The 25,616-nt window shown below is 40.4% G+C and overlaps 1 protein-coding gene across 5 annotated transcripts in view; it reads left to right on the forward strand.

Moving 5' to 3' along the window:
• The window catches only part of pfkpa (phosphofructokinase, platelet a), a 65,260-nt gene extending 40,107 nt beyond the window's left edge, over nt 1-25,153 (forward strand). For 2 of the 5 annotated variants that reach the window (XM_062991147.1, XM_062991146.1), the window contains exons 15-22: nt 75-162; nt 6,484-6,636; nt 13,342-13,506; nt 15,116-15,177; nt 15,594-15,705; nt 16,710-16,809; nt 19,766-19,871; nt 24,654-25,153. In XM_062991147.1, the coding sequence (XP_062847217.1) occupies nt 75-162; nt 6,484-6,636; nt 13,342-13,506; nt 15,116-15,177; nt 15,594-15,705; nt 16,710-16,809; nt 19,766-19,871; nt 24,654-24,804 (937 nt within the window). In that variant the 3' untranslated portion in view covers nt 24,805-25,153. Of the gene's footprint in view, nt 1-74; nt 163-6,483; nt 6,637-9,973; nt 10,127-13,341; nt 13,507-15,115; nt 15,178-15,593; nt 15,706-16,709; nt 16,810-19,765; nt 19,872-24,653 lie in introns of all 5 variants that reach the window. The other 3 variants (XM_062991145.1, XM_062991148.1, XM_062991150.1) reach the window with 2 other exon arrangements.
• The last annotated feature ends 463 nt before the right edge of the window (nt 25,154-25,616 follow it).

The raw sequence follows: 25,616 nt of genomic DNA on the forward strand, positions 1-25,616 counted from the left end.
TGTCTCGATTGTGTGACAGATCAGCCGATGCACTTTGATCTAATTAACTGGGTCGATGTATCGCTCTCTTTTAGGACACTTCCGGCAAAGCATGTCGACAAAATTGCTGAGCAGATTCGAAAATATAATATAAACGCACTGCTGGTCATCGGTGGATTTGAGGTACGTGGATAGAGATCATTGTGTGGTGATTTTAGTAAAACATTGATTTGATCTGTTTATAAGTAGTATATACAGTAAGGCTGCATTCACACTGCAGGTAAACAGCTCAAACCTAAGCTTTGCAAAAAATCATTTTAAATCTGACATTTTATATTCAATCTAGGCCACTTTTACATGTAAAATATACAGGGGTTGGACAAAATAACTGAAACACCTGGTTTTAGACCACAATAATTTATTAGTATGGTGTAGGGCCTCCTTTTGCGGCCAATACAGCGTCAATTCGTCTTGGAAATGACATATACAAGTCCTGCACAGTGGTCAGAGGGATTTTAAGCCATTCTTCTTGCAGGATAGTGGCCAGGTCACTACGTGATGCTGGTGGAGGAAAACGTTTCCTGACTCGCTTCTCCAAAACACCCCAAAGTGCCTCAATAATATTTAGATCTGGTGACTGTACAGGCCATGGGAGATGTTCAACTTCACTTTCATGTTCATCAAACCAATCTTTCACCAGTCTTGCTGTGTGTATTGGTGCATTGTCATCCTGATACACGGCACCGCCATTGGATGCACATGGTCCTCCAGAATGGTTCGGTAGTCCTTGGCAGTGACGCGCCCATCTAGCACAAGTATTGGGCCAAGGGAATGCCATGATATGGCAGCCCAAACCATCACTGATCCACCCCCATGCTTCACTCTGGGCATGCAACAGTCTGGGTGGTACGCTTCTTTGGGGCTTCTCCACACCGTAACTCTCCCGGATGTGGGGAAAACAGTAAAGGTGGACTCATCAGAGAACAATACATGTTTCACATTGTCCACAGCCCAAGATTTGCGCTCCTTGCACCATTGAAACCGACGTTTGGCATTGGCACGAGTGACCAAAGGTTTGGCTATAGCAGCCCGGCCGTGTATATTGACCCTGTGGAGCTCCCGACGGACAGTTCTGGTGGAAACAGGAGAGTTGAGGTGCACATTTAATTCTGCCGTGATTTGGGCAGCCGTGGTTTTATGTTTTTTGGATACAATCCGGGTTAGCACCCGAACATCCCTTTCAGACAGCTTCCTCTTGCGTCCACAGTTAATCCTGTTGGATGTGGTTTGTCCTTCTTGGTGGTATGCTGACATTACCCTGGATACCGTGGCTCTTGATACATCACAAAGACTTGCTGTCTTGGTCACAGATGCGCCAGCAAGACGTGCACCAACAATTTGTCCTCTTTTGAACTCTGGTATGTCACCCATAATGTTGTGTGCATTGCAATATTTTGAGCAAAACTGTGCTCTTACCCTGCTAATTGAACCTTCACACTCTGCTCTTACTGGTGCAATGTGCAATTAATGAAGATTGGCAATGTGCAATTAATGAAGATTGGCCACCAGACTGGTCCAATTTAGCCATGAAACCTCCCACACTAAAATGACAGGTGTTTCAGTTATTTTGTCCAACCCCTGTATGTCAGATGAAAAAAAGTGACAAAAATAGTGTTAAAAAGAAGTGGCACATGGTCTGGGGTATTCAGGCTTTTATTTCCAGTGTTTCCCAGGAAAACCGGACACGCCGTACTAACATGATAATGTTAGAGTACATACCTGTGCGGTGTGAATGTAGCCATATATAGCATATAAAGCTTTGTACTGTGTTGACCACTTCACAAATTTGTTGAAATATATTGCAGGTCATTGTGATCACAGTTTGTAGCAATAGAATTGCTGTGTGCTACTACAGTTGTGCTCTGTCTAAATGTATTGAATTTTTATTAGTAAGCCTGTCACAATATTACATAATCACTATAATCTGTTATGATGAATGGACAGGACCCAAGGTGCAGAGATAAATAATATATTTTATTTAAACAAAAAGGTAAAAAAAAAACGGAAAAACACAAAAAGGCTGGAACAAAAAGCAATCGGGAGAACCTCGATTGAGCCGCTGGATCCGCAGGCAAGGGAAACAGAGAGAAAAAGGGAAAAAATAAACAATGAAAAGCGGTGACACGAACCCCAGTCGCTCGGGTGCGGAGCGTGAGCGCAAACTGTTACACCAAACGCTGATGAACGGTGACAAAGCCCTACGCGCTATTGAAGCGCTGGGAGCGGACGATGCGCAAAAATAGACAAATGCTCCCAAAAGGGGAGAACCCAAAACGTCTAGCGCGTTAGATGAGGACAGGATCGGTTGCCGCTCCTGAAGCACGTATCTGATGACGGGAGTCGGCCGACCTGTAATATAAAAAGAGAAAAGATAAAGAGAGCTATTTAGGCTGATTCGAACCGGGACTACTGGCACCGGAGGTAAGTGCTAACCAAGCTGCGCCACCCAGGATTCAACAGACCACTGTAACATAAGCTCTATGACGCACCGTGAAAACCGGCAGAATGGCTGATACCAACCCCCTGCTGACGTTGCAGGAGTGTTAGCGCTGCACGCTACAAACAAACTGCAGCGCGAGGGCTGCACGTAGTCGCACCAAGCTTTCCCTGACAAGGATAAAACAAAGGGCTGAGGTACCTCAGCGTTTCAGCTTACATATCCGAACGGTATTAGACCATCTATCCCTCAAAAGGAGTGAGTAGACACTCTCACACACAGAACAAAAGAAACAAAGGTGCGACACCCGCTGCTGCACGCTAGTGGCTTAAATAGGCCAGGTGCAGCTGCAGGCAATCACCCTAATTAGCAGACCTCCTACAAGAGGCCTTGCTTTGCTTTGTTCTGTAACGCCTGCTTCGCCGGGAACTCGGGGTAAGTTCACCAGCTATCGCAGGCACCCTAACATAATCACAGTTATTTGGTTTCATTGTAACTATTGAAGATGACTTCAGTTATTTAGCTGTTTTTTACAATATTAGATTGGTATTTATGCACAAAAGCCAGGTTTATCATTATTAACTTAATAAATATAATAAAGCGTTCTATTTGCTCGGTATTAAATATCAAAGACTCTAAACCTTTAACTAGATTTAATTTACCTTAGTTAAAGTTGCTTAAGGACATTACGATACTGCATTGCCTTTGTGCATTGCAGTAAAGCTTCATATGTATTTAAGATATTGTACATGTTAATTAATAAAGTTATATAAGTTATATATACACCGACAAGGCATAACATTATGACCACTGACAGGTGAAGTGAATAACACTGATTATCTCTTCATCACGGCACCTGTTAGTGGGTGGGATATATTAGGCAGCAACCGAACATTTTATCCTCAAAGTTGATGTGTTAGAAGCAGGAAAAATGGGCAAGTGTAAGGATTTGATCGAGTTTGACAAGGGCCAAATTGTGATGGCTAGACGACCGGGTCAGATCTATATGGGCAAAAGTATTGGGACACTCTCCAAAACTGCATCTCTTGTGGGGTGTTCCTGGTCTGCAGTGGTCAGTATCTATTAAAAGTAGTCTAATGAAGGAACTGTCGTAAACCGGCAACAGGGTTATGGGCGGCCAAGGCTCTTTGATGCACTCTACATTTTTAAGAGGAGAAATATATGGACAGATACCTTTGTCAGTTGAATAAATGTTTAAGAACATTAACAAATTGCAAATTCAGCGTTATTTAGAAATTTAACATATACTATGTGGCTAAAAGTATTTGGACACCTTTCTATGTGCTTGTTGGACATTCCATTTCAAAAACTAATAGTATTAGAGTGACCTCTGTGTGATCTTTTCAGCCTGACAACAGCCATACTTTTGAGAAGGCTTCTAACAAGACTTTAAAGTCTGTGGGAATTTGTGCCCATTTAGTCAAAGCTTTCCTTTATGTCTTTTACACTTAAACAGGAACAGAAAAGGGCCTTCCTTAAACTGTTGCTGAAAAAAAAGGAAGCAAATAATTTTCTTTTATAATTGCTATGGCTAAAACACATTAATTTGAAAATTAGAAGGGGTGTCCCAATACTTTTGCCCATATAGTTAGGTATAATATTAATAAACAAAATCTAATAATTGTGACAGGCTTACTGGTCAGTTGAAATGAAGATGTTTTAATACCTTTCTCAACTACGATTTTTTCTGTACTGTCATGTAAAGGTCTCATTTCTTCTTTATTAAGTGTTTAATGAACATCTGGCCTCTTTGGTTCATGTTTCACCTCTGTTCTTTGAGTGTTTGAGGGATAAAACGTTTAAACCCCAGGGATGACAAATGAACCATAAATGAAAAGTCCTTAACTAGCAATTGACCTTTGATTCCAATTCAGTCTCACTTGCTCCTTGAAGTTATTTCATGATTCTTTTTACAGCATCACTTTCAATCTGTATATGTGTGCTTTAGGAAGTGTGTGGTTCATTCTGGAGGCAGCTGCTTCAGTATTTGTATCATTTAAACGTACTTACAAAAATGCAAAAGTCTAGGTCTTTTTAAGCCTAAAAACTATATAAGAACATCTCGTTTACCCTCATTAAAATACTATACATGTTCATTAAGATCAAATTAAAAATTCCCATACTCTCCTGCCATTCTATGAAAGTGCTTGAATGTACAAATGTACAAATGCTGGCTGTGTTTAAAACCACATAACACTGCTAAATAGTACATTATCTATGTACAGAAGTATCGGGCCACCCTTTAGAATTTCTGACTTCATTTGTTTCAGCAACAACAATTCCTAATGTGTAAGAAATCAATTATTCATAAAAAATTATACACTGTCAACTTTGCAGCAACAGTTTTTCTTTTGACTGAATGGGCACTCAGAAGAGTGGCTGAAAAGATCACACAGAGGTCACTCTATTTTAATGCCATTTGTTTTTGAACTGGGATGTCCAACAATCTCAAGGTCAGGTGTCCAAATACCTTTGACCATATAGTGTATGTTCTATTTGTAAACTACAAAAGGTGCTGTTAATCATCTGACAGTTATTTGTACACAACATGCAAGCTTAAACACGACTAGCTTGCTTAACATGTCAGCTAACTCGTTTGGGCATTGTTTGCTCAGCGGTTAAGGTACTGGTCTAGTAATCAGAAGGTTGCCGGTTCAAGCCCCGCCATTACCAAGTCCCCACTGTTTAACCCTCAATAGCTCAAACAATGTTCAGTCATAATTGTAAGTTGCTTTGGATAAATAGTGTCTGCTAAATGCCATAAATGTAAATTTGTTCATAAGTCAGAGTTTTAAGCTACATTATTGACTTCAGAGTGATTCACATTTACATTTAACACATTTTAGTAAGTGCTTTTATTCTAAGCAACTTACAATTGTGGCCGAATACAATGCAAGCAATTGAGGGTTATGGGTCTTATTCAGAGGTCCAATATTGGAAACTTGGCAGTGATTTAATTAATAGTAACTAAACATTTTATAAACCAACATAAAAAAAAAAACATACATTTATGTAGCTACCATTACCAATAAAACATACCATAACCTTAGTCAGCACCAGTGCGCAAACTGTGATCTTAAACCTCTCAATACTAAAATCTAAGATGTTTAAGCAGTAGCCAGCAAAGTTGAATTTGATTCTGTACTGCTTTTTGGATGGCACAGTGGCTCAGTGGGTAGCACTGTTGCCTCACAGCAAGAAGGTCCTGGGTTCGATTCCCAGGTGGAGCTTTCCGGGTCCTTTCTGTGTGGATTTTACATGTTCTCCCTGTGTCTGCGTGGGTTTCCTCCGGGAGCTCCGGTTTCCTCCCACAGTCCAAAGACATGCAGTCAGGTTAATTGGAGAAACTAAATTGTCCATGACTGTGTTGATGAATCTTGAGTAATGAGTAACTACCGTTCCTGTCATGAATGTATCCAAAGTGTGTAAAACATGACGTTAAAATTCTAATAAAAAACAAACTGTACTGCTTTTTTCTTAATCAGGTAGGAACCTCTGTCAAACAAACAAATCTATAATCTCTAGCTATTAGACAAGCAATTTATTTACATTTGTAATTGTCCTTCTTATAGGAGTGGCAGTTGGTCAGTCATTTGTCAAAACTTTGGTCTTATGAACAGTATTTTGGGGTTTCCCATGCAAAGAAGGTTACGAGTCCTAAATTTGGCCACAATAAGAAAGGCAGGATATAACTGCACATAGACATTTTATTTTTAAAGCACCGATGATGTATGTACTGGCTTCTGTCTCCTGAATGGACCACCAATGTATTTGTTTCATACCTATAAAATGATGTAAATCTGCTGTATTAGAAATTTTGTGTTTGGAGTGGTATGTCTGTCATTCTTGTGCCGTCCTCTGTGATAGTCTGTGCTCTTCCCTTGGCATTGTCACATTTCCTTGTCCCCTTGCACACTCCGCTTGCACATTTCCCTTCCCCCTCCAGTAACGGTGCACTAAATTCATGGCTCTGCCATATCCTGCAGGCCTACCTGGGGATCATGGAGTTGTTAGATGCCCGTGAGACATACGATGAGTTGTGTGTTCCTATGGTCATGGTGCCAGCCACAGTCTCCAACAATGTGCCGGGCTCAGACCTCAGCATTGGCGCAGACACTGCTCTCAATGCAATCACTGCTGTAAGTGCTGCAGGAAATAGTACCAGCCAGTCAGTTCAGAACAAAACACCTTCAGTTTACCAGCCTGTCCAAGCCAATCACTTCTGTTCAGCAGTAGCAGCCCTAGTTAAAATGGTTAAACAAGAATTATGCTATTCTGGTGAATTGGTTCAGAAAAATCTAGATTTGTTAACCTAGATTGTTGGGTAAATAATAAATTACATCACATTGTCCCCATAGTGCAGTACTTAGCAAGTATAGGACATTTGTTGTATCCTAATTAGTGCACAGATAGACACTAGGATGCCATTTGGTATTTGGCCAGGCTAGTAATTTGTGTAATAATAATTTAATAAAGACCAGTCCTGGAGATCACATATTGCAGCAGCAGGAGGCCCCGTCCAACTTTCCCTCTCTCAGACACAGCCAATTATGTTTGTGTGAAAGCAGGAGTTTAGACACTCTGCATTTGTGTGACCGGGTGCCCAGGTGGCGCAGCGGAAAATTCCGCTAGCACACCAGCGCCGAGATTCTAAACTTCTCGGTTGCCACCGGTCAGCTGGGCAACATCTAGCGGGCATAATTGGCATTGCCTGCAGCAGACACTAATTGGCCACCGTGTCTGCTATGGTGGGATGACCAGACTAAGTAGGTAGGGTCTTCGAATAGCAGATAGAGGTGCCTGTGCAGAATGCATGGGTGAAAAGAAGGGGTCCGCTAGGACTGTAGCCAGTCTGTGTAGGTCGGCAGATAGCACTGCTGAGAACCTGGATCACAGTGGTGATTTGCCACCCAAGCACCTAGTATTTGTGAATGATCTACATTAAATCATGTGCCTCAGTCATATATAAAACAAAATCTCCAATACAATAATTAATAGCTAAACTTAATAGCTGTCCGCTGCCCATCACAGAAATAACCGATCCTAAAGTCATAAGTCATTTCTTATCATTAAGTCATTGCTGTGTCAGGCCCTGCACATTAAGTACTGATGGGTACTACAATAACTGAATGACAAAAGTGAGACAGTGGCTGGTAAACTGAAGTTGTCAGGTGAGTTTTTTTCACAATTTAAATGCTGATGATTATTATGATGATGATGATGGTGGTGGTGGTGAAGATGAGATATGATGGCATGCTGCTGGTTTTGTGCATGATGTCTTGTTACTTGACTGGAAATGCGGCAGCATTCGTCAGCTGAAATTACAATACAAAGCTCATGAGAAAAACAATAGCAGAAAATTATCATTAAAATGTATATATATATATATATATGTACAGTATATATATATATATATATATACAGTGTATCACAAAAGTGAGTACACCCATCACATTTCTGCAGATATTTAAGTATATCTTTTCATGGGACAACACTGACAAAATGACACTTTGACACAATGAAAAGTAGTCTGTGTGCAGCTTATATAACAGTGTAAATGTATTCTTCCCTCAAAATAACTCAATATACAGCCATTAATGTCTAAACCACCGGCAACAAAAGTGAGTACACCCCTAAGAGACTACACCCTTTTTGAGACTACACTCCAAATTGAGCACTGCTTGTCATTTTCCCTCCAAAATGTCATGTGACTCGTTATTGTTACTAGGTTTCAGGTGTGCATAGGGAGCAGGTGTGTTCAATTTAGTAGTACAGCTCTCACACTCTCTCATACTGGTCACTGAAAGTTCCAACATGGCACCTCATGGCAAAGAACTCTCTGAGGATCTTAAAAGACGAATTGTTGCGCTACATGAAGATGGCCAAGGCTACAAGAAGATTGCCAACACCCTGAAACTGAGCTGCAGCACAGTGGCCAAGATCATCCAGCGTTTTAAAAGAGCAGGGTCCACTCAGAACAGACCTCGCGTTGGTCGTCCAAAGAAGCTGAGTGCACGTGCTCAGCGTCACATCCAACTGCTGTCTTTGAAAGATAGGCGCAGGAGTGCTGTCAGCATTGCTGCAGAGATTGAAAAGGTGGGGGGTCAGCCTGTCATTGCTCAGACCATACGCCGCACACTACATCAAATTGGTCTGCATGGCTGTCACCCCAGAAGGAAGCCTCTTCTGAAGTCTCTACACAAGAAAGCCCGCAAACAGTTTGCTGAAGACATGTCAACAAAGGACAAGGATTACTGGAACCATGTCCTATGGTCTGATGAGACCAAGATTCATTTGTTTGGTTCAGATGGTCTCAAGCATGTGTGGCGGCAATCAGGTGAGGAGTACAAAGATAAGTGTGTCATGCCTACAGTCAAGCATGGTGGTGGGAATGCCATGGTCTGGGGCTGCATGAGTGCAGCAGATGTTGGGGAGTTACATTTCATTGAGGGACACATGAACTCCAATATGTACTGTGAAATACTGAAGCAGAGCATGATCCCCTCCCTCCGGAAACTGGGTCGCAGGGCAGTGTTCCAGCATGATAATGACCCCAAACACACCTCTAAGACGACCACTGCTTTATTGAAGAGGCTGAGGGTAAAGGTGATGGACTGGCCAAGCATGTCTCCAGACCTAAACCCAATAGAACATCTTTGGGGCATCCTCAAGCGGAAGGTGGAGGAGCACAAAGTCTCGAATATCCGCCAGCTCCGTGATGTCGTCATGGAGGAGTGGAAAAGCATTCCAGTGGCAACCTGTGAAGCTCTGGTAAACTCCATGCCCAGGAGAGTTAAGGCAGTTCTGGGAAATAATGGTGGCCACACAAAATATTGACACTTCAGGAACTTTCACTAAGGGGTGTACTCACTTTTGTTGCCGGTGGTTTAGACATTAATGGCTGTATATTGAGTTATTTTGAGGGAAGAATAAATTTACACTGTTATATAAGCTGCACACAGACTACTTTTCATTGTGTCAATGTGTCATTTTGTCAGTGTTGTCCCATGAAAAGATATACTTAAATATCTGCAGAAATGTGAGGGGTGTACTCACTTTTGTGATACACTGTATATAATTTACATGCATTTCTTTTCATTTTCATTCTTTTTATGTAATCTTGCTGGTGCCGCTGTTGTCATGGCAACAAGTATCAATGGTTTGTGTGTGTGTGCCTGTGGTTTAGCATCAGTAGATCACACCTTACTCAGTGTGTCTGTTTATGCATGCACTGATACATGTGCATGCATCGTGTGTTTTGTCATCCATGTACACAAACCCCCTCCCCATGTTCCTCCCACATCCAAACTTCAGCCGAAGGGAAGGCGGCCTGGCTATCACTCGGTCTGTGTGTGAATGACAGGGTCCACTCCTGCACCACTATGCGCCCCTGCTGACCTGATTTGTGTTACATTGTGCTGGGTTGTGTGTGTGTGTGTTTGTGGGTGTGTGTGGGTGTGCATGGGGTCATCTCAGGCTCTTGAGTGTCTGCTGCAGCTTTATGAAGCTCGCACCAACTTTGAGGAGTTTTGCATCCCGATGTGTATGCTGCCTGCTACCATTAGTAACAATGTGCCAGGCACTGACCTCAGTATCGGGGCAGACACTGCCCTTAATGCCATTGTGGAGGTAAGAAAGAGAAAATGTGTCTCTGTAAAACAGTAAAACATATATAGTGCTACTTGTACATGTTGTTAAAAAAAAAGCCCTTTTATGGGCCTGTAATGAGTAAATGGAAATGGAAAATGAATGAATATACAGTGTATCACAAAAGTGAGTACACCCCTCACATTTCTGCAAATATTTTATTATATCTTTTCATGGGACAACACTATAGAAATAAAACTTGGATATAACTTAGAGTAGTCAGTGTACAACTTGTATAGCAGTGTAGATTTACTGTCTTCTGAAAATAACTCAACACACAGCCATTAATGTCTAAATGGCTGGCAACATAAGTGAGTACACCCCACAGTGAACATGTCCAAATTGTGCCCAAAGTGTCAATATTTTGTGTGACCATCATTATTATCCAGCACTGCCTTAACCCTCCTGGGCATGGAATTCACCAGAGCTGCACAGGTTGCTACTGGAATCCTCTTCCACTCCTCCATGATTACATCACGGAGCTGGTGGATGTTAGACACCTTGAACTCCTCCACCTTCCACTTGAGGATGCGCCACAGGTGCTAAATTGGGTTTAGTCCATCACCATTACCTTCAGCTTCCTCAGCAAGGCAGTTCTCATCTTGGAGGTTGTGTTTGGGGTCGTTATCCAGTAGGAAAACTGCCATGAGGCCCAGTTTTCGAAAGGAGGGGATCATGCTCTGTTTCAGAATGTCACAGTACATGTTGGAATTCATGTTTCCCGCAATGAACTGCAGCTCACCAGTGCCAGCAACACTCATGCAGCCCAAGACCATGATGCTACCACCACCATGCTTGACTGTAGGCAAGATACAGTTGTCTTGGTACTTCTCACCAGGGCGCCGCCACACATGCTGGACACCATCTGAGCCAAACAAGTTTATCTTGGTCTCGTCAGACCACAGGGCATTCCAGTAATCCATGTTCTTGGACTGCTTGTCTTCAGCAAACTGTTTGCGGGCTTTCTTGTGCGTCAGCTTCCTTCTGGGATGACGACCATGCAGACCGAGTTGATGCAGTGTGCGGCGTATGGTCTGAGCACTGACAGGCTGACCTCCCACGTCTTCAACCTCTGCAGCAATGCTGGCAGCACTCATGTGTCTATTTTTTAAAGCCAACCTCTGGATATGATGCCGAACACGTGGACTCAACTTCTTTGGTCGACCCTGGCGAAGCCTGTTCCGAGTGGAACCTGTCCTGGAAAACCGCTGTATGACCTTGGCCACCATGCTGTAGCTCAGTTTCAGGGTGTTAGCAATCTTCTTATAGCCCAGGCCATCTTTGTGGAGAGCAACAATTCTATTTCTCACATCCTCAGAGAGTTCTTTGCCATGAGGTGCCATGTTGAATATCCAGTGGCCAGTATGAGAGAATTGTCCCCAAAACACCAAATTTAACAGCCCTGCTCCCCATTTACACCTGGGACCTTGACACATGACACCAGGGAGGGACAACGACACATTTGGGCACAATTTGGACATGTTCACTGTGGGGTGTACTCACTTATGTTGCCAGCCATTTAGACATTAATGGCTGTGTGTTGAGTTATTTTCAGAAGACAGTAAATCTACACTGTTATACAAGCTGTACACTGACTACTCTAAGTTATATCCAAGTTTCATTTCTATAGTGTTGTCCCATGAAAAGATATAATGAAATATTTGCAGAAATGTGAGGGGTGTACTCACTTTTGTGATACACTGTACATGTAAAATGAAGTAATGTAAATAGAAAATAAGTGAATGTAAATAGAAAATGAATGAATGTAAATAGAAAATAGCACAATTACCAGTAGTTAGCTAGTAACTTGTTAGCTAGTATTAGCATAGGTAGGTATTTTTGTGCTGCCAGTGTTAGGAATGCAGCTTTAAATATTAAGTTAGTTAAGCTACAGGCCACAAAGTTAGGCTTTAGCAAAAACCAAAATACTGAAATACTGTTTTAATTCTAGGTTATATGTTTAATGTGTTGGAGTATGTACTCATTACCCCTAAGTGTCCTTTTAACGTTAACTGTGCCCTAGCCTATATAATTACAGTACCTCCCATTAATAATACTCTTTACTTTTACCTCCTCTGCAATTAATAACCGCTTTAATACTACTTTTTTATTTTTTATTTTGTTTTCCCATTTTTCACTTTGAAATATTCACTTTCAAAATTAGTAAAACACTGCAGAGAATAATTATACCATTAAAATAATCTTGTTCGACCACATTTTTAGCCTCCAATAATATCCAAAAAATCAATAATTTATTTTACGGCTTGTAAAAATGAGGTAAATGAGGAAACTGAATTCGCCTTTCAGTGCTTTGAAAGCATAGCAAAACAAACTATAAAAAAAAATTAGCATTCATGTCTTACTCTCTTTTGCAAAATTGTAACCACAGTCTTACCCAAACAAACAAGGCAAAAAGTTCTTCAAAAAGTTTCTGCACTTTTTTTTTTACTCTATTAAGAATTTCAAAAACAAATGACATCACTTTTCTACACAGTCACCTTCTGATGCATTTTTTCCAGCGTCGTACCAACTTTTTAATGCCATCAGCAAAAAATTTTTTGGTTAAGAACATAGCCACTGATGCACCGCTGCTTTCACATCATCATCACATGAAAATCTTCTTCCCTTTAAAGCTTCTTTGAGCGGTCCAAAAAGGTGGAACTCAGATGGCACTAAATCCGGACTATAAGCGTCTCTCAGTCTCACAGATACGACCAATTACTACTCCTCCCACCCTCACCATTTCCAACCAAAATATAAAAGTGCAGAAACTTTTTGAAGATCAGTCATACTCTAGCGCAATAAAGCAGTAAAAGTTATGATATACTGTAGTTTTAATAAACGACTAAAAGCTTTTTTAAGGTCTGTGATGTATTTTAGTATTTAAACTACGTAATGGATTTTTAGTGTGGCTGTAAATTCATCATTGGTCAGTTACACTTTTGGTTCTTTACTCATTACAGAATGAATACAGAATTCTAGCATCCACTCTACTTACTTAATTAAGGTTTAGTTTACTTTTGATGACCAAAACAATTCTATTGGAAATTCTCAGCAATTGGCATTTGCATTAGTGTTGCTATTACTGAGTTTTTTATGTTTTAGTAGCTTTTGTAGAACAGTCTTGTTATAAACATACATAATACTATTGGAATACCTGCTTACAAATCCCCTTTGTGTGTGATTGTATTGGTCAGACATGTGACCGTATCAAGCAGTCTGCCAGTGGTACAAAGCGACGTGTGTTCATCATCGAGACCATGGGAGGTTACTGTGGCTATCTGGCCAGTGTGGGTGGTCTGGCAGCAGGTGCTGATGCTGCTTACATTTATGAAGAGCCCTTCGACATTCGAGACCTGCAGGTGCTAATTTTATATTATTAATAGGGCTGTCAAACGATTAAATGTTTTAATCGCGATTAATCTCAGAATTTCATATAGTTAATCGCGATTAATCGCATTAAAAAAAATCTGTGTAAATGTTATAGAAAACAAGGATTTTTAAGTGAAATGTTACAATTAAAATGGTGAACACATTTTATGCTAAATGTACTTATGTTAAAAACTGCTGGGACAAGAGAAAACTGTAAGGGAGTTTTATTCACTCACATACTAGGCAGTAATACTATCCAATGGTTTGATGGACGTTTCTACACGAAGTGAGTGTGTTTTGACCCTTTGGGGCTTCCATAGTTCATGGACAACGTGCTTGACTCAGCTGTCCGGTATTCTTTACCGTAACAGAATAAGTTAATAAAGTGTTCTGCTCCCGACAACTTGTGAATATAGCGTGTATTTATTTCTTTATTATGCAAGTGCAGATGCTACGACGCTCTTTTACATTATGTTAACAAACCGCAAATGAAAAACGGTGACATGTCCGACATTAAAACGTTTGTTTTACCAGTCAAGTCTCAACATGAACTAGAATTTGCGTTAATGGCACTATTTATCTTAATCGCGTTAAATTGAGATTGCGTTAATGCGTTATTATCGCGTTAACTTCGACAGCCCTAATTATTAAGCATACACACACACACATACACAAGAAGTTCACCATTCAAGATCAGTAGAGATCATAATTTCCCCCAGAGGTGTCTCTTACATTTATTTAGACTATTTCAACAGTATGAGCCCAAATTATTTACCTTTTGAGGTTTTGACACAGATGAAACCTGAAACACTTTAAGGTGTGCAACAGTACAGGGTGGTTGTTGTCACATTTTTCATTTTAAAATTCTCTATTGGAGACAGGTCAGTACCCATACCCTTTTTTTGCAATAGTGTAATTACCTTTGCCAAGGGGCACTGGCACAACCTCAAACTATGACAGACCCTGGCTTTTGGACTTGTTATTGAAAACAGGCTGGATGGTCCTTTTAGTCTTTGGTCTTGAGCACACAGCGTCCATTTCTTTTAACTGAAGATCTAAAATACTGATTTCTTTTGACCACAAAACACATTTCCACTGTGTGATGGTCCATCCCAAATGCCTTCAAGCCCAGAGAACTCGACACTGCTTTTGGACATGATTAACATAAGGTTTTTTTTTTTTTTGCACAGTAAAGTTTTAAGTGGAATGTGTGAATGTAATTTCTTACTGTGGTGCTTGACAAAGGTTTGGCAAAGCAATCCCCGTGCCAATGTGGTTATATCAGCTAGAAGAATCACCTGCTGACATGACCTGTTTTAATTCACTTTTTGAAATGTGTGTGTGTGTGGATAAAAGATAAGAAACTGTTTTACATATATATATATATATATATATATATATATATATATATAATTTGTATTTTTATACTTATGTCTGATCTGGAATTGTATGTATAAAGCCAACAGATTTTGTCATATTTGCAGAAACCACACAATAAATTTTAAGAACCATACAGGTAGATTCAGACCATACAATAGCATTTCATTTTAAAGCTAATTATTTGTAGGTAATTATTCACTGTGTTGTGTTATGCTGCAGTCTAATGTGGAGCACTTAACAGCGAAGATGAAGACCAGCATTCAGAGAGGACTCATCCTGAGGTACCATCAGCCTTATTTTCTTCTTATCAAACATTAGCACCTCTGCTATTCATACAACCGAGAATACTGGGTTTCACCACAGTGGGTTTAGTCCCACATGCTTACTACTCTGTTTTACACTTTAAACACAACCACAGCCTCTTAGTTTGCATCGCATCACATAACATCACATTAAATCACATAACAGCACACAGGGTTTTGGGAATGAAGAAGGTCAATGCCTCTATGTGTTAATCAAGGGCAGTAGTAGCTCAGTGGTTAATGTACTTGACTCATAATCAGAAAGTTGCTGGGTTGCAGGGCTCTTAACCCCTGATTGCTTGAGTTGTATTCATGATAATTGTAAGTCTCTTTGGATACAAGCATCTGCTAAATGTCATAAAATGTGAATGTGTGTGTGTGTGTTTTGTATAAAGGAATGAAAACTCTAATGAGAACTACACTACAGACTTCATTTACCAGCTGTATTCAGAGGAGGGCAGAGGTGTGTTCGACTGCAGAAAAAATGTACTGGGCCACATGCAGCAGGTACACAAACAAACACACACGCACACACAAACTGTGTCAGATGCAGATTTCTCAACCAGTCCTAATAGTAATAGTAAACAAGTGGCAAACACAATATAAAAACCTAACAATTTACTTAATCTAACTGAACAGTTTATAAGAAACATTGTTCTGAAAATGTGTGTTGAGTAGCATAAACCAAATATGTCTCATTCAGCCTAGGGGGAATTCATTAGTGAGCAAACTCATAGCAACACATTTATCTTACCATAGTCTAGCTACTCATTTCAGATATTATTATAAATATAGTGTTGTCAAGTTGTACTCAGCATGTAGACTAGTTTTTGAATCCATCAAAACATTATCGATTACTTCTAATTACCTCTAATTATGAGACAATTGTATAATTATTTAGCATATTCCCTTTTTCCATTGGAAGATATGTTTTCTCATTCTGTGGGGACAGTGGTAGCCTAGTGGGTAGAGCTTTGGGCTATCAACTAGAAGATTGGCGGTTCAAATCCAGGCTCTGCTATGCAGCCACTGTTGGGTCCTTGAGCAAGGCCCTTAACCCTGTCTGCTCCAGGGGCGACGTACGATGGCTGACCCTGCGCTCTGACGCCATCTTCCAAACAAGCAGGGATATGCGAAGAAAGAATTTCATTGTACTGTACACCTGTACATGTATATATGACAAATAAAGGATATCTTATCTTATATCTGTAAAAGTAAGAAAGATTTGTGTATGTATTTTACTGTCAAATTACAGCCAAAAATTAATCACCTCTGTTACTGCCAAAGTTCCTGATCCAGGGCCACCTATACCTTGCAAAATCATGCACACTGTGTGCACACGATAAACAAATAATAATAGAATTATGGATGTAATGGATGGTTAATTGCTAATAAATTACAGTTTACAGCTTACACTGTATTTATTATTGCAGTCATCAGACCAGAGAGCTTGTCGGTCTTAATATAAGTGCTCACTCTATCTCTCTCTCTTTCTTTCTCCTTCTTTTTAGGGAGGTGCTCCATCCCCATTTGACCGTAACTTTGGGACTAAAATTTCAGCCAAGGCCATGCAGTGGATCTCAAAGAAGCTAAACGAGTGCTACAGGCAAGGTAAGCAAATGCATACAGTGCTTACAGCATGCTTACACATGAACACACGAAGAGCCAGAAACACAATAGCGTAATAAAAAGTGTCTTTTTCTATCGTGTCTATACCTAACTCGTTTTATTTCTTTACTTGTGTCATCTGTGTGTGTGTGTGTGTGTGTGTGTGTGTGTGTGTCTGCCTGCATGCAGAATTTTTTAATGCATCACTAAAACAAAAATGGTAACAGGGTCAATTGAGTGTCAGTCATGACAGCCAAAAAGAGTTGTGACACTTCAGTTGTTCCCTGGAAAAAGATAAAGAGTGCCGGCATCTAAGCTGGCATAAAATCAGACCAGATCAAGTCTGGCATTCCGGTTTCAAAAGAAAGTAGGTTGCCAAAAGAGCAGCCAACAATTCTGTAAGAAAGAAACTATGATGAATAGAAAATTAACTCCCAATGAGTTTTGGCTAAACATATTAAAGTCCTTAAAGTTAATTAAAACCTGCTCAGTTGCCGCTCAGGTGGTGCAGAGGTAAAAACACATGCTAGAACCAGAGCTGGGATCTCGAATACATCATATCAAATGCCAGCTCTGCCTGCCGGCTAAGGCTGAGCGGCCACATGAACAACGATTGGCCTGTTGTTCAGATATGGGTGGGATTAAGCCGGATAGGGTCTCTCTCTCATAACTAACGCAATTACGACCTCTGCTGGCTGATTGATGGCGCCTGCACAGAGATGAGAAAAGAGTGCTCTCAGGGTGTGTCTCTCCGTACACAGTGCTGAGCTTATCACAAGTGTAGGAGGGGGCGTGGGTTAGCTTCGTTCTCCTCAATCAGAGCAGGGATCGGCATTGGTGGAGAGGAAGCATGACTCAATCGGGCAATTGGACGCGCTAAAAAAGGGAGAAAATGCATAAATAAAATAATAATAATAAGAAAAAAACCTGCCCAGTTTATCAGTTGATTCGTTACAAGGACAAAATGTTATAATTTTGCTAATGCTAGAAGCATGTTCACTAGTCAGTTTCAATTTTATGATCCCAATATATGCATAAATGCACACACCCATTTTTAAATGAAGTTGGGGCAGTAGGTAAAATTCAAATAAAAACAGAAAGGAGTGATTTTACAGGTGTTAAATTGAAAATTAAAAGATATTTAATGTTTTACTTCATTAAGTTTATTGATTTTCACAAATGTACGGTCATTTCTACTTTGATGCCTGCAACACATTTCAGAAACATTTGGACAGGGGCAACGTAAGTCTGGAACGTTTGTTAAAATGGAACTTTCTACAGATAATGTGGTAAATATGCATAAACAGGTGGGGTAATTATAATTTAACATCATCAAATAATAAAGAATAAAGTGAAGGAACCAGCATGAGGGTGGAGAAATACAAAAAGCACTGCAAAATCCACCATGGCTGGTAAAAATATGATCGTGACTCAGTACTTGTCAGCGTGAGTCTGGTTCATGCAGTGGTGCATGAGGAATTGAAATGGGGAATTTGAAAAAAGAAGAGGGAAATGTAAAAAAAAAAAAAAAAAAAAAAAGCAATAACTCTAACCAGGACAGGTTTAGTAAAAATTGAAGATTAAATGATAAAAGTAAAAATCTAGTTTTATGAAGTTTATGATGACTTTTTGTGGAAGAATAGGATTAATGAAAGTATTCAAAGGTTGTAATTTTGATTCCTCAATTGTGTTTGTTTTACCTTTTTTTGCTACGTGGCCGACTAAAGATGAAGGTAACTGCTTGCTAACATTTATAACCCAAATTACATCAATTTTCTTTTATGTTACATGCTGGCATTACCCTACATAATGTACTACACTGTAGGGCTGGGCGGTATATCGCGAATATTCATATATTCAATATTACCGATATTACTTTTTACACAATGTTAAAAATGGCAATATTTGATATATCGAGTATGTCTAGGATACACAGGTTACCATTTGAGAACATTTAAAACAGAGCACAAGCTCTGCGCATAACGCGTGCATGCACACACATGCAAGCTGAATCACTTAGTAAAGAGTCAGAAACGACTCTTTTCAAATGAATTATTCATTGGAATCAAATCAGGGAGCTGTGCTCTTATCTATGGTAAAGATTAATTTGTTTCGCTCACACAAATGAATCAGTTCATTTATGAAAGAGATTCATTTGTGGTTCAAGCCTTGAAAAACAGCTGTATAAACCAATAAGAGCTTCCGAATTCAGATTTTGGGTGGAATTTCAATCTCTCTCTTGATTGGTTTCAGCTTTTTACCTTATGGATAAACACACAGTTGAAAATGTATTAATACATTCTGGAAATATTCTGGAAACATATAAGGTGGCCTTCAAGAATAAAAACAAGGTAATTATATCCCTAATGGAACAACACACGGATATAAATTTGAGTCGCAATTTGAGGAACAGAAGCTCAGGTACGCAGCGGCTATGATTTTATGCTGCTGTGTGGTTGATCTGGGTCGCGGTGCTGTTGTTTAACGTGCGCTTTCATTTTGCAATGATAGCAAAGCATTATCAAATATTGAACTATTATTTTTTTGATGCTCATTTATTTGAAGTAATATGAATACAAATATAGCCTGTAATAATACAAAATATAAACAATGTAATTCTGTCATAATTTATCAGAACTACAGTGTTTTGTGTTTTTAAGATAACTTGTAAACCAAATAAGCTAAAATACAGGCAGTGGTCTGCCACTGTACTTTAAGTTTACATTGTATTGTATCGTATCGTATATCGCCACCTCTCAAAAGCATATTGAGATATTAGTTTTTTAGTCATATCGCACAGGCCTACTAAACTAGTGTACACTAGCTTATATTAAAATCAGAATTTGACTTGCATGTAACAGCTTTATGTCAGATGTTTTCTGTGAACACACTCACACCCCGAATGCTTTACCAGCATCAGAATCGGTGCAATTAAATCTGTGTTGTCTATGCCATGCAGGAAGAGTGTTTGCTAACACAGAGGACTCGGCATGTTTGCTGGGGATGCGTCGCCGTAACCTCGAATTCCAGCCTGTGGTTCAGCTGAGGGATGAGACAGACTTTGTGTACGTACAATACTGATTTTTCTACTACACTTTATTGAACACATCCTACACACTGTGGCTATTGGGATACCAGATCGTTAGGCACACCTACCTCCTAGGAGGAATCAATAGCCATTTTCTCGGGCGAATATTCTGCATCGATGCTCATTGTAGGCACACTGTTGCTTATTGTAGTTTATTTGTAGCTATAAACAAGTCACCCTTTTTCTATCCATCAATGAACAAGCACTTGTGATATACAGTATATACACACAGTATATGTATATTTACACTGATCAGCCATAACATTAAAACCACCTTCTTGTTTTCACACTCACTGTCCATTTTATCAGCTCCATTTACCATATAGAAGCACTTTGTAGTTCTACAATTACTGACTGTAGTCCATCTGTTTCTCAGAACATGTGTTTCTCAGTGGATCAGACACAGCAGCGCTGCTGGAGTTTTTAAATACCGTGTCCACTCACTGTCCACTCTATTAGACACTCTTACCAAGTTGGTCCACCTTGTAGATGTAAAGTCGGAGACGATCGCTCATCTATTGCTGCTGTTTGAGTTGGTCATCTTCTAGACCTTCATCAGTGGTCACAGGACGCTGCCCACGGGGCGCTGTTGGCTGGATATTTTTGGTTGGTGGACTATTCTCAGTCCAGCAGTGACAGTGATGTGTTTACTCCATCAGTGCTGCTGTGTCTGATCCACTCATACCAGCACAACACACACTAACACACCATCACCATGTCAGTGTCACTGCAGTGCTGAGAATGATCCACCACCTAAATAATACCTACTCTGTAGTGGTCCTGGGAGAGTCCTGACCATTGAAGAACAGCATGCAGGGGGCTAACAAAGCATGCAGAGAAACAGATGGACTACAGTCAGTAATTGTAGAACTACAAAGTGCTTCTATATGGTAAGTGGAGCTGATAAAATGGACAGTGAGTGTAGGAAGAAGGAGATGGTTTTAATGTTATGGTTGATCGGAGTATGTATATAAGCAAATCTACCTTGCTAGTACAGCTTTTTTTATAGGCTAATACTGCTTTGTTCAGAGTAATTCTTTAATATGCGAGACGCATATTGATGCTTACTGCGACTTTTAACACAATACGCGGTAAAACCAATTTCTGATGGCTGTGCCACTGAGAAACAAGCTTAAAAACAAACAATACTGACTGACAGTGTTGACAGTTTATTCACATGCAGCGTCATGATTTGACACGAGAAGATGAATAAAAGAAAAACATTTGTTATTACAGAGCTACGAAGCCACAACATGTGGTTCCAGAATATGTAAACATAGGATTGCTGTCTAAAATACAAACCCATTTCGTAGCTCACTAGTCGCTATGCCATATTATTCCCACAGTGCCATGGTTCTATGTTAAAGTAGAATATCACAGTTAAGGTTTTTGTTAAAGAGTGAGAATCAGTTTCTCTCTGTGCCATGTCTGTTCTTCATTTCTGTCTATGTCATATAAACAATTTGGCACTGTAAAGCACTTTAGCCCACCTGTGTGAACATTTCTAACTCTGCTAGTGGCCAGCCAGGCGCCTATATTGACAGTGATTGGTTTGTCCGAAGGAGGGTGGGTCGTAAGGATTCCTCATAACTACTGCAATTACGTGACCTCTGCTGGCTGATCAATGGCGCCTGAGCAGTGAGACAGCAGATAGCTTAACCATCCCAACTTTTGGTGAAGGTGTGCAGGCGTAAAAGGCAAGAATAGATGTACTGTATATCTTGGGTTCATACTGCCTGCAATGAAATAAGAGTCAGTGTAAGAAACACTGTGTTTCTTTGTTATCTTACTGATGTGGGGGTTTTAAACAATTTAATGTCAGAACTGGGAGTAGCCACCCTATGATCAGAATGTCTACATTGATAAATGCTAGATGATATATATATATAGTCACCAATTATATAATCAGTTAAGAATGATATAACTATAGTCACCTAGAGTTTTAAAGCCATACAATTTGTGCTAACAGGGTATGCATGCTCTACCACTATTATTATATATACAGTGTATCACAAAAGTGAGTACACCCCTCACATTTCTGCAGATATTTAAGTATATCTTTTCATGGGACAACACTGACAAAATGACACTTTGACACAATGAAAAGTAGTCTGTGTGCAGCTTATATAACAGTGTAAATGTATTCTTCCCTCAAAATAACTCAATATACAGCCATTAATGTCTAAACCACCGGCAACAAAAGTAAGTACACCCCTTAGTGAAAGTTCCTGAAGTGTCAATATTTTGTGTGGCCACCATTATTTCCCAGAACTGCCTTAACTCTCCTGGGCATGGAGTTTACCAGAGCTTCACAGGTTGCCACTGGAATGCTTTTCCACTCCTCCATGACGACATCAGGCGGCTGGCGGATATTCGAGACTTTGCGCTCCTCCACCTTCCGTTTGAGGATGCCCCAAAGATGTTCTATTGGGTTTAGGTCTGTAGACATGCTTGGCCAGTCCATCACCTTTACCCTCAGCCTCTTCAATAAAGCAGTGGTCGTCTTAGAGGTGTGTTTGGGGTCATTATCATGCTGGAACACTGCCCTGCGACCCAGTTTCCGGAGGGAGGGGATCATGCTCTGCTTCAGTATTTCACAGTACATATTGGAGTTCATGTGTCCCTCAATGAAATGTAACTCCCCAACACCTGCTGCACTCATGCAGCCCCAGACCATGGCATCCCCACCACCATGCTTGACTGTAGGCATGACACACTTATCTTTGTACTCCTCACCTGATTGCCGCCACACATGCTTGAGACCATCTGAACCAAACAAATTAATCTTGGTCTCATCAGACCATAGGACATGGTTCCAGTAATCCATGTCCTTTGTTGACATGTCTTCAGCAAACTGTTTGTGGGCTTTCTTGTGTAGAAACTTCAGAAGAGGCTTCCTTCTGGGGTGACAGCCATGCAGACCAATTTGATGTAGTGTGCGGCGTATGGTCTGAGCACTGACAGGCTGACCCCCCACCTTTTCAATCTCTGCAGCAATGCTGACAGCACTCCTGTGCCTATCTTTCAAAGACAGCAGTTGGATGTGACGCTGAGCACGTGCACTCAGCTTCTTTGGACGACCAACGCGAGGTCTGTTCTGAGTGGACCCTGCTCTTTTAATACACCGGATGATCTTGGCCACTGTGCTGCAGCTCAGTTTCAGGGTGTTGGCAATCTTCTTGTAGCCTTGGCCATCTTCATGTAGCGCAACAATTCGTCTTTTAAGATCCTCAGAGAGTTCTTTGCCATGAGGTGCCATGTTGGAACTTTCAGTGACCAGTATGAGAGAGTGTGAGAGCTGTACTACTAAATTGAACACACCTGCTCCCTATGCACACCTGAGACCTAGTAACACTAACAAATCACATGACATTTTGGAGGGAAAATGACAAGCAGTGCTCAATTTAGACATTTAGGGGTGTAGTCTCTTAGGGGTGTACTCACTTTTGTTGCCAGTGGTTTAGACATTAATGGCTGTATATTGAGTTATTTTGAGGGAAGAATAAATTTACACTGTTATATAAGCTGCACACAGACTACTTTTCATTGTGTCAAAGTGTCATTTTGTCAGTGTTGTCCCATGAAAAGATATACTTAAATATCTGCAGAAATGTGAGGGGTGTACTCACTTCTGTGATACACTGTACATACACCAATCAGCCATAACATTAAAACCACCTCCTTGTTTCTACACTCACTGTCCATTTTATCAGCTCCACTTACCATATAGAAGCACTTTATAGTTCTTCAGTTACTGACTGTAGTCCATCTGTTTCTCTGCATGCTTTGTTAGCCCCCTTTCATGCTGTTCTTCAGTGGTCGGGACTCTCCCAGGACCACCACAGAGTAGGTATTATTTAGGTGTTGGATCATTCTCAGCAGTGCAGTAACACTGACATGGTGGTGGTGTGTTAGTGTGTGTGAGTGCCATCAGGTCTAGAAGATGACCAACTCAAACAGCAGCAATAGATGAGCGATCGTCTCTGACTTTACATCTACAAGGTGGACCAACTAGGTAGGAGTGTCTAATAGAGTGGACAGTGAGTGGACACTGTATTTAAAAACTCCAGCAGCGCTGCTGTGTCTGATCCACTCATACCAGCACAACACACACTAACACACCACCACCATGTCAGTGTCACTGCAGTGCTGAGAATGATCCACCACCTAAATAATACCTGCTCTGTAGTGGTCGTGTGGGGGTCCTGACCATTGAAGCAGGTGAAAAAAGTAGCAGCCTAAAAAGTATGTAGAGAAACAGATGGACTACAGTCAGTAATTGTAGAACTACAAAGTGCTTCTATATGGTAAGTGGAGCTGATAAAATGGACAGTGAGGTGGTTTTAATCGGTGTATATATTTTATTTTAAAATGGTCAGTTAGTGTAAACAGTATGCAATCATAGATCTGCTTCTGCGCATAATACATTCATAGTAGTACAGCACACACCACCATGGTGATAAGAATAGTCTACTATCCAGCCAACATCTGTTCACTAAGGATCCCTTACCATTAATGGATAAAATAGTGGGGTGACAAATAGAGGGTTCTTCAAACTTTTTTTTTAAGAATTTCAAAAACAAATCACATCACTTTTCTACAAGTTTATTTGTATGATAGTTGTAGATTGTAGAATCTACATATAAGATAAATGTACCTAATAAAGTGGCCACTGAGTGTATAAATTATTGTTTAATTTTGTGCATTACAGTCAGTATATTCACTAATACAGATATGTTTCTATGGTCTCTATGTTCAGTCACAGGATTCCCAAAGAGCAGTGGTGGCTGAAGCTGCGTCCTTTGATGAAAATCTTAGCCAAGTACAAGACAAGCTACGACGTGTCTGACTCCGGACAGCTGGAGCACGTCAGCCGCGACAAGGAGTCTGATGCCACCGTCGCGATCTGAGGTCACGTGTGGTCACCCCTCTGCATTTAGTGTGTGCTGATGCAGATGCTTCTGTACTCTTTCCACATACCATCGTCCTTCGGTCATGGTGTTAAAGCCTGCTTGTCCTTACAGTTAGGTTGTGTCCCGAATGCACTGTTCTATAGGAGTGTTTTTAGCAAAGGGGTCATTGTGACCTCGGCTTTTAGTGTGTACACTTTCATGCAAGCCAATGCACAGTGATGCGCTCAGTCTGTTTCATGTGTACGTAGCTCTACTTGTGTTAACATGTTGGTTAATCAGAGGCAATAGAGCACTGATTGTGAAAGTGTGAATGTAATTTATGTGCAAATAAATTATTTAAATCTCATTTTGGACCAGCTGTGGATTTCTTTACATGTTATCGTTACATGTTAGTGGCTAGTCGATGCTTCTGACTTGAATTCTTACTTGAATGACTGATGTCATAGAAATCTTTGCAAATGTAATGACCATATTTATGTGTGATCTTACTTTTTGTGCATAAATGCATCTAGTATTCACACTTAAAAGCAAAATATTTGTATTATTACTTAGCACTATCATTTGTATAATATACACTATATTGCCAAAAGTATTCACTCACCCATCCAAATCATTGAATTCAGGTGTTCCAATCACTTCCATGGCCACAGGTGTATAAAACCAAGCACCTAGGCATGCAGACTGCTTCTACAAAAATTTGTGTGTACCAGTGAATTTCAGCGTGGTACCGTGTTAGGATGCCACCTGTGCATCAAGTCCAGTCGTAAAATTTCCTCGCTACTAAATATTCCACAGTCAACTGTCAGTGG

This window comes from Trichomycterus rosablanca, chromosome 3 (genome assembly GCF_030014385.1).
Source record: "Trichomycterus rosablanca isolate fTriRos1 chromosome 3, fTriRos1.hap1, whole genome shotgun sequence".
In the NCBI taxonomy this organism is placed as follows: domain Eukaryota; kingdom Metazoa; phylum Chordata; class Actinopteri; order Siluriformes; family Trichomycteridae; genus Trichomycterus; species Trichomycterus rosablanca.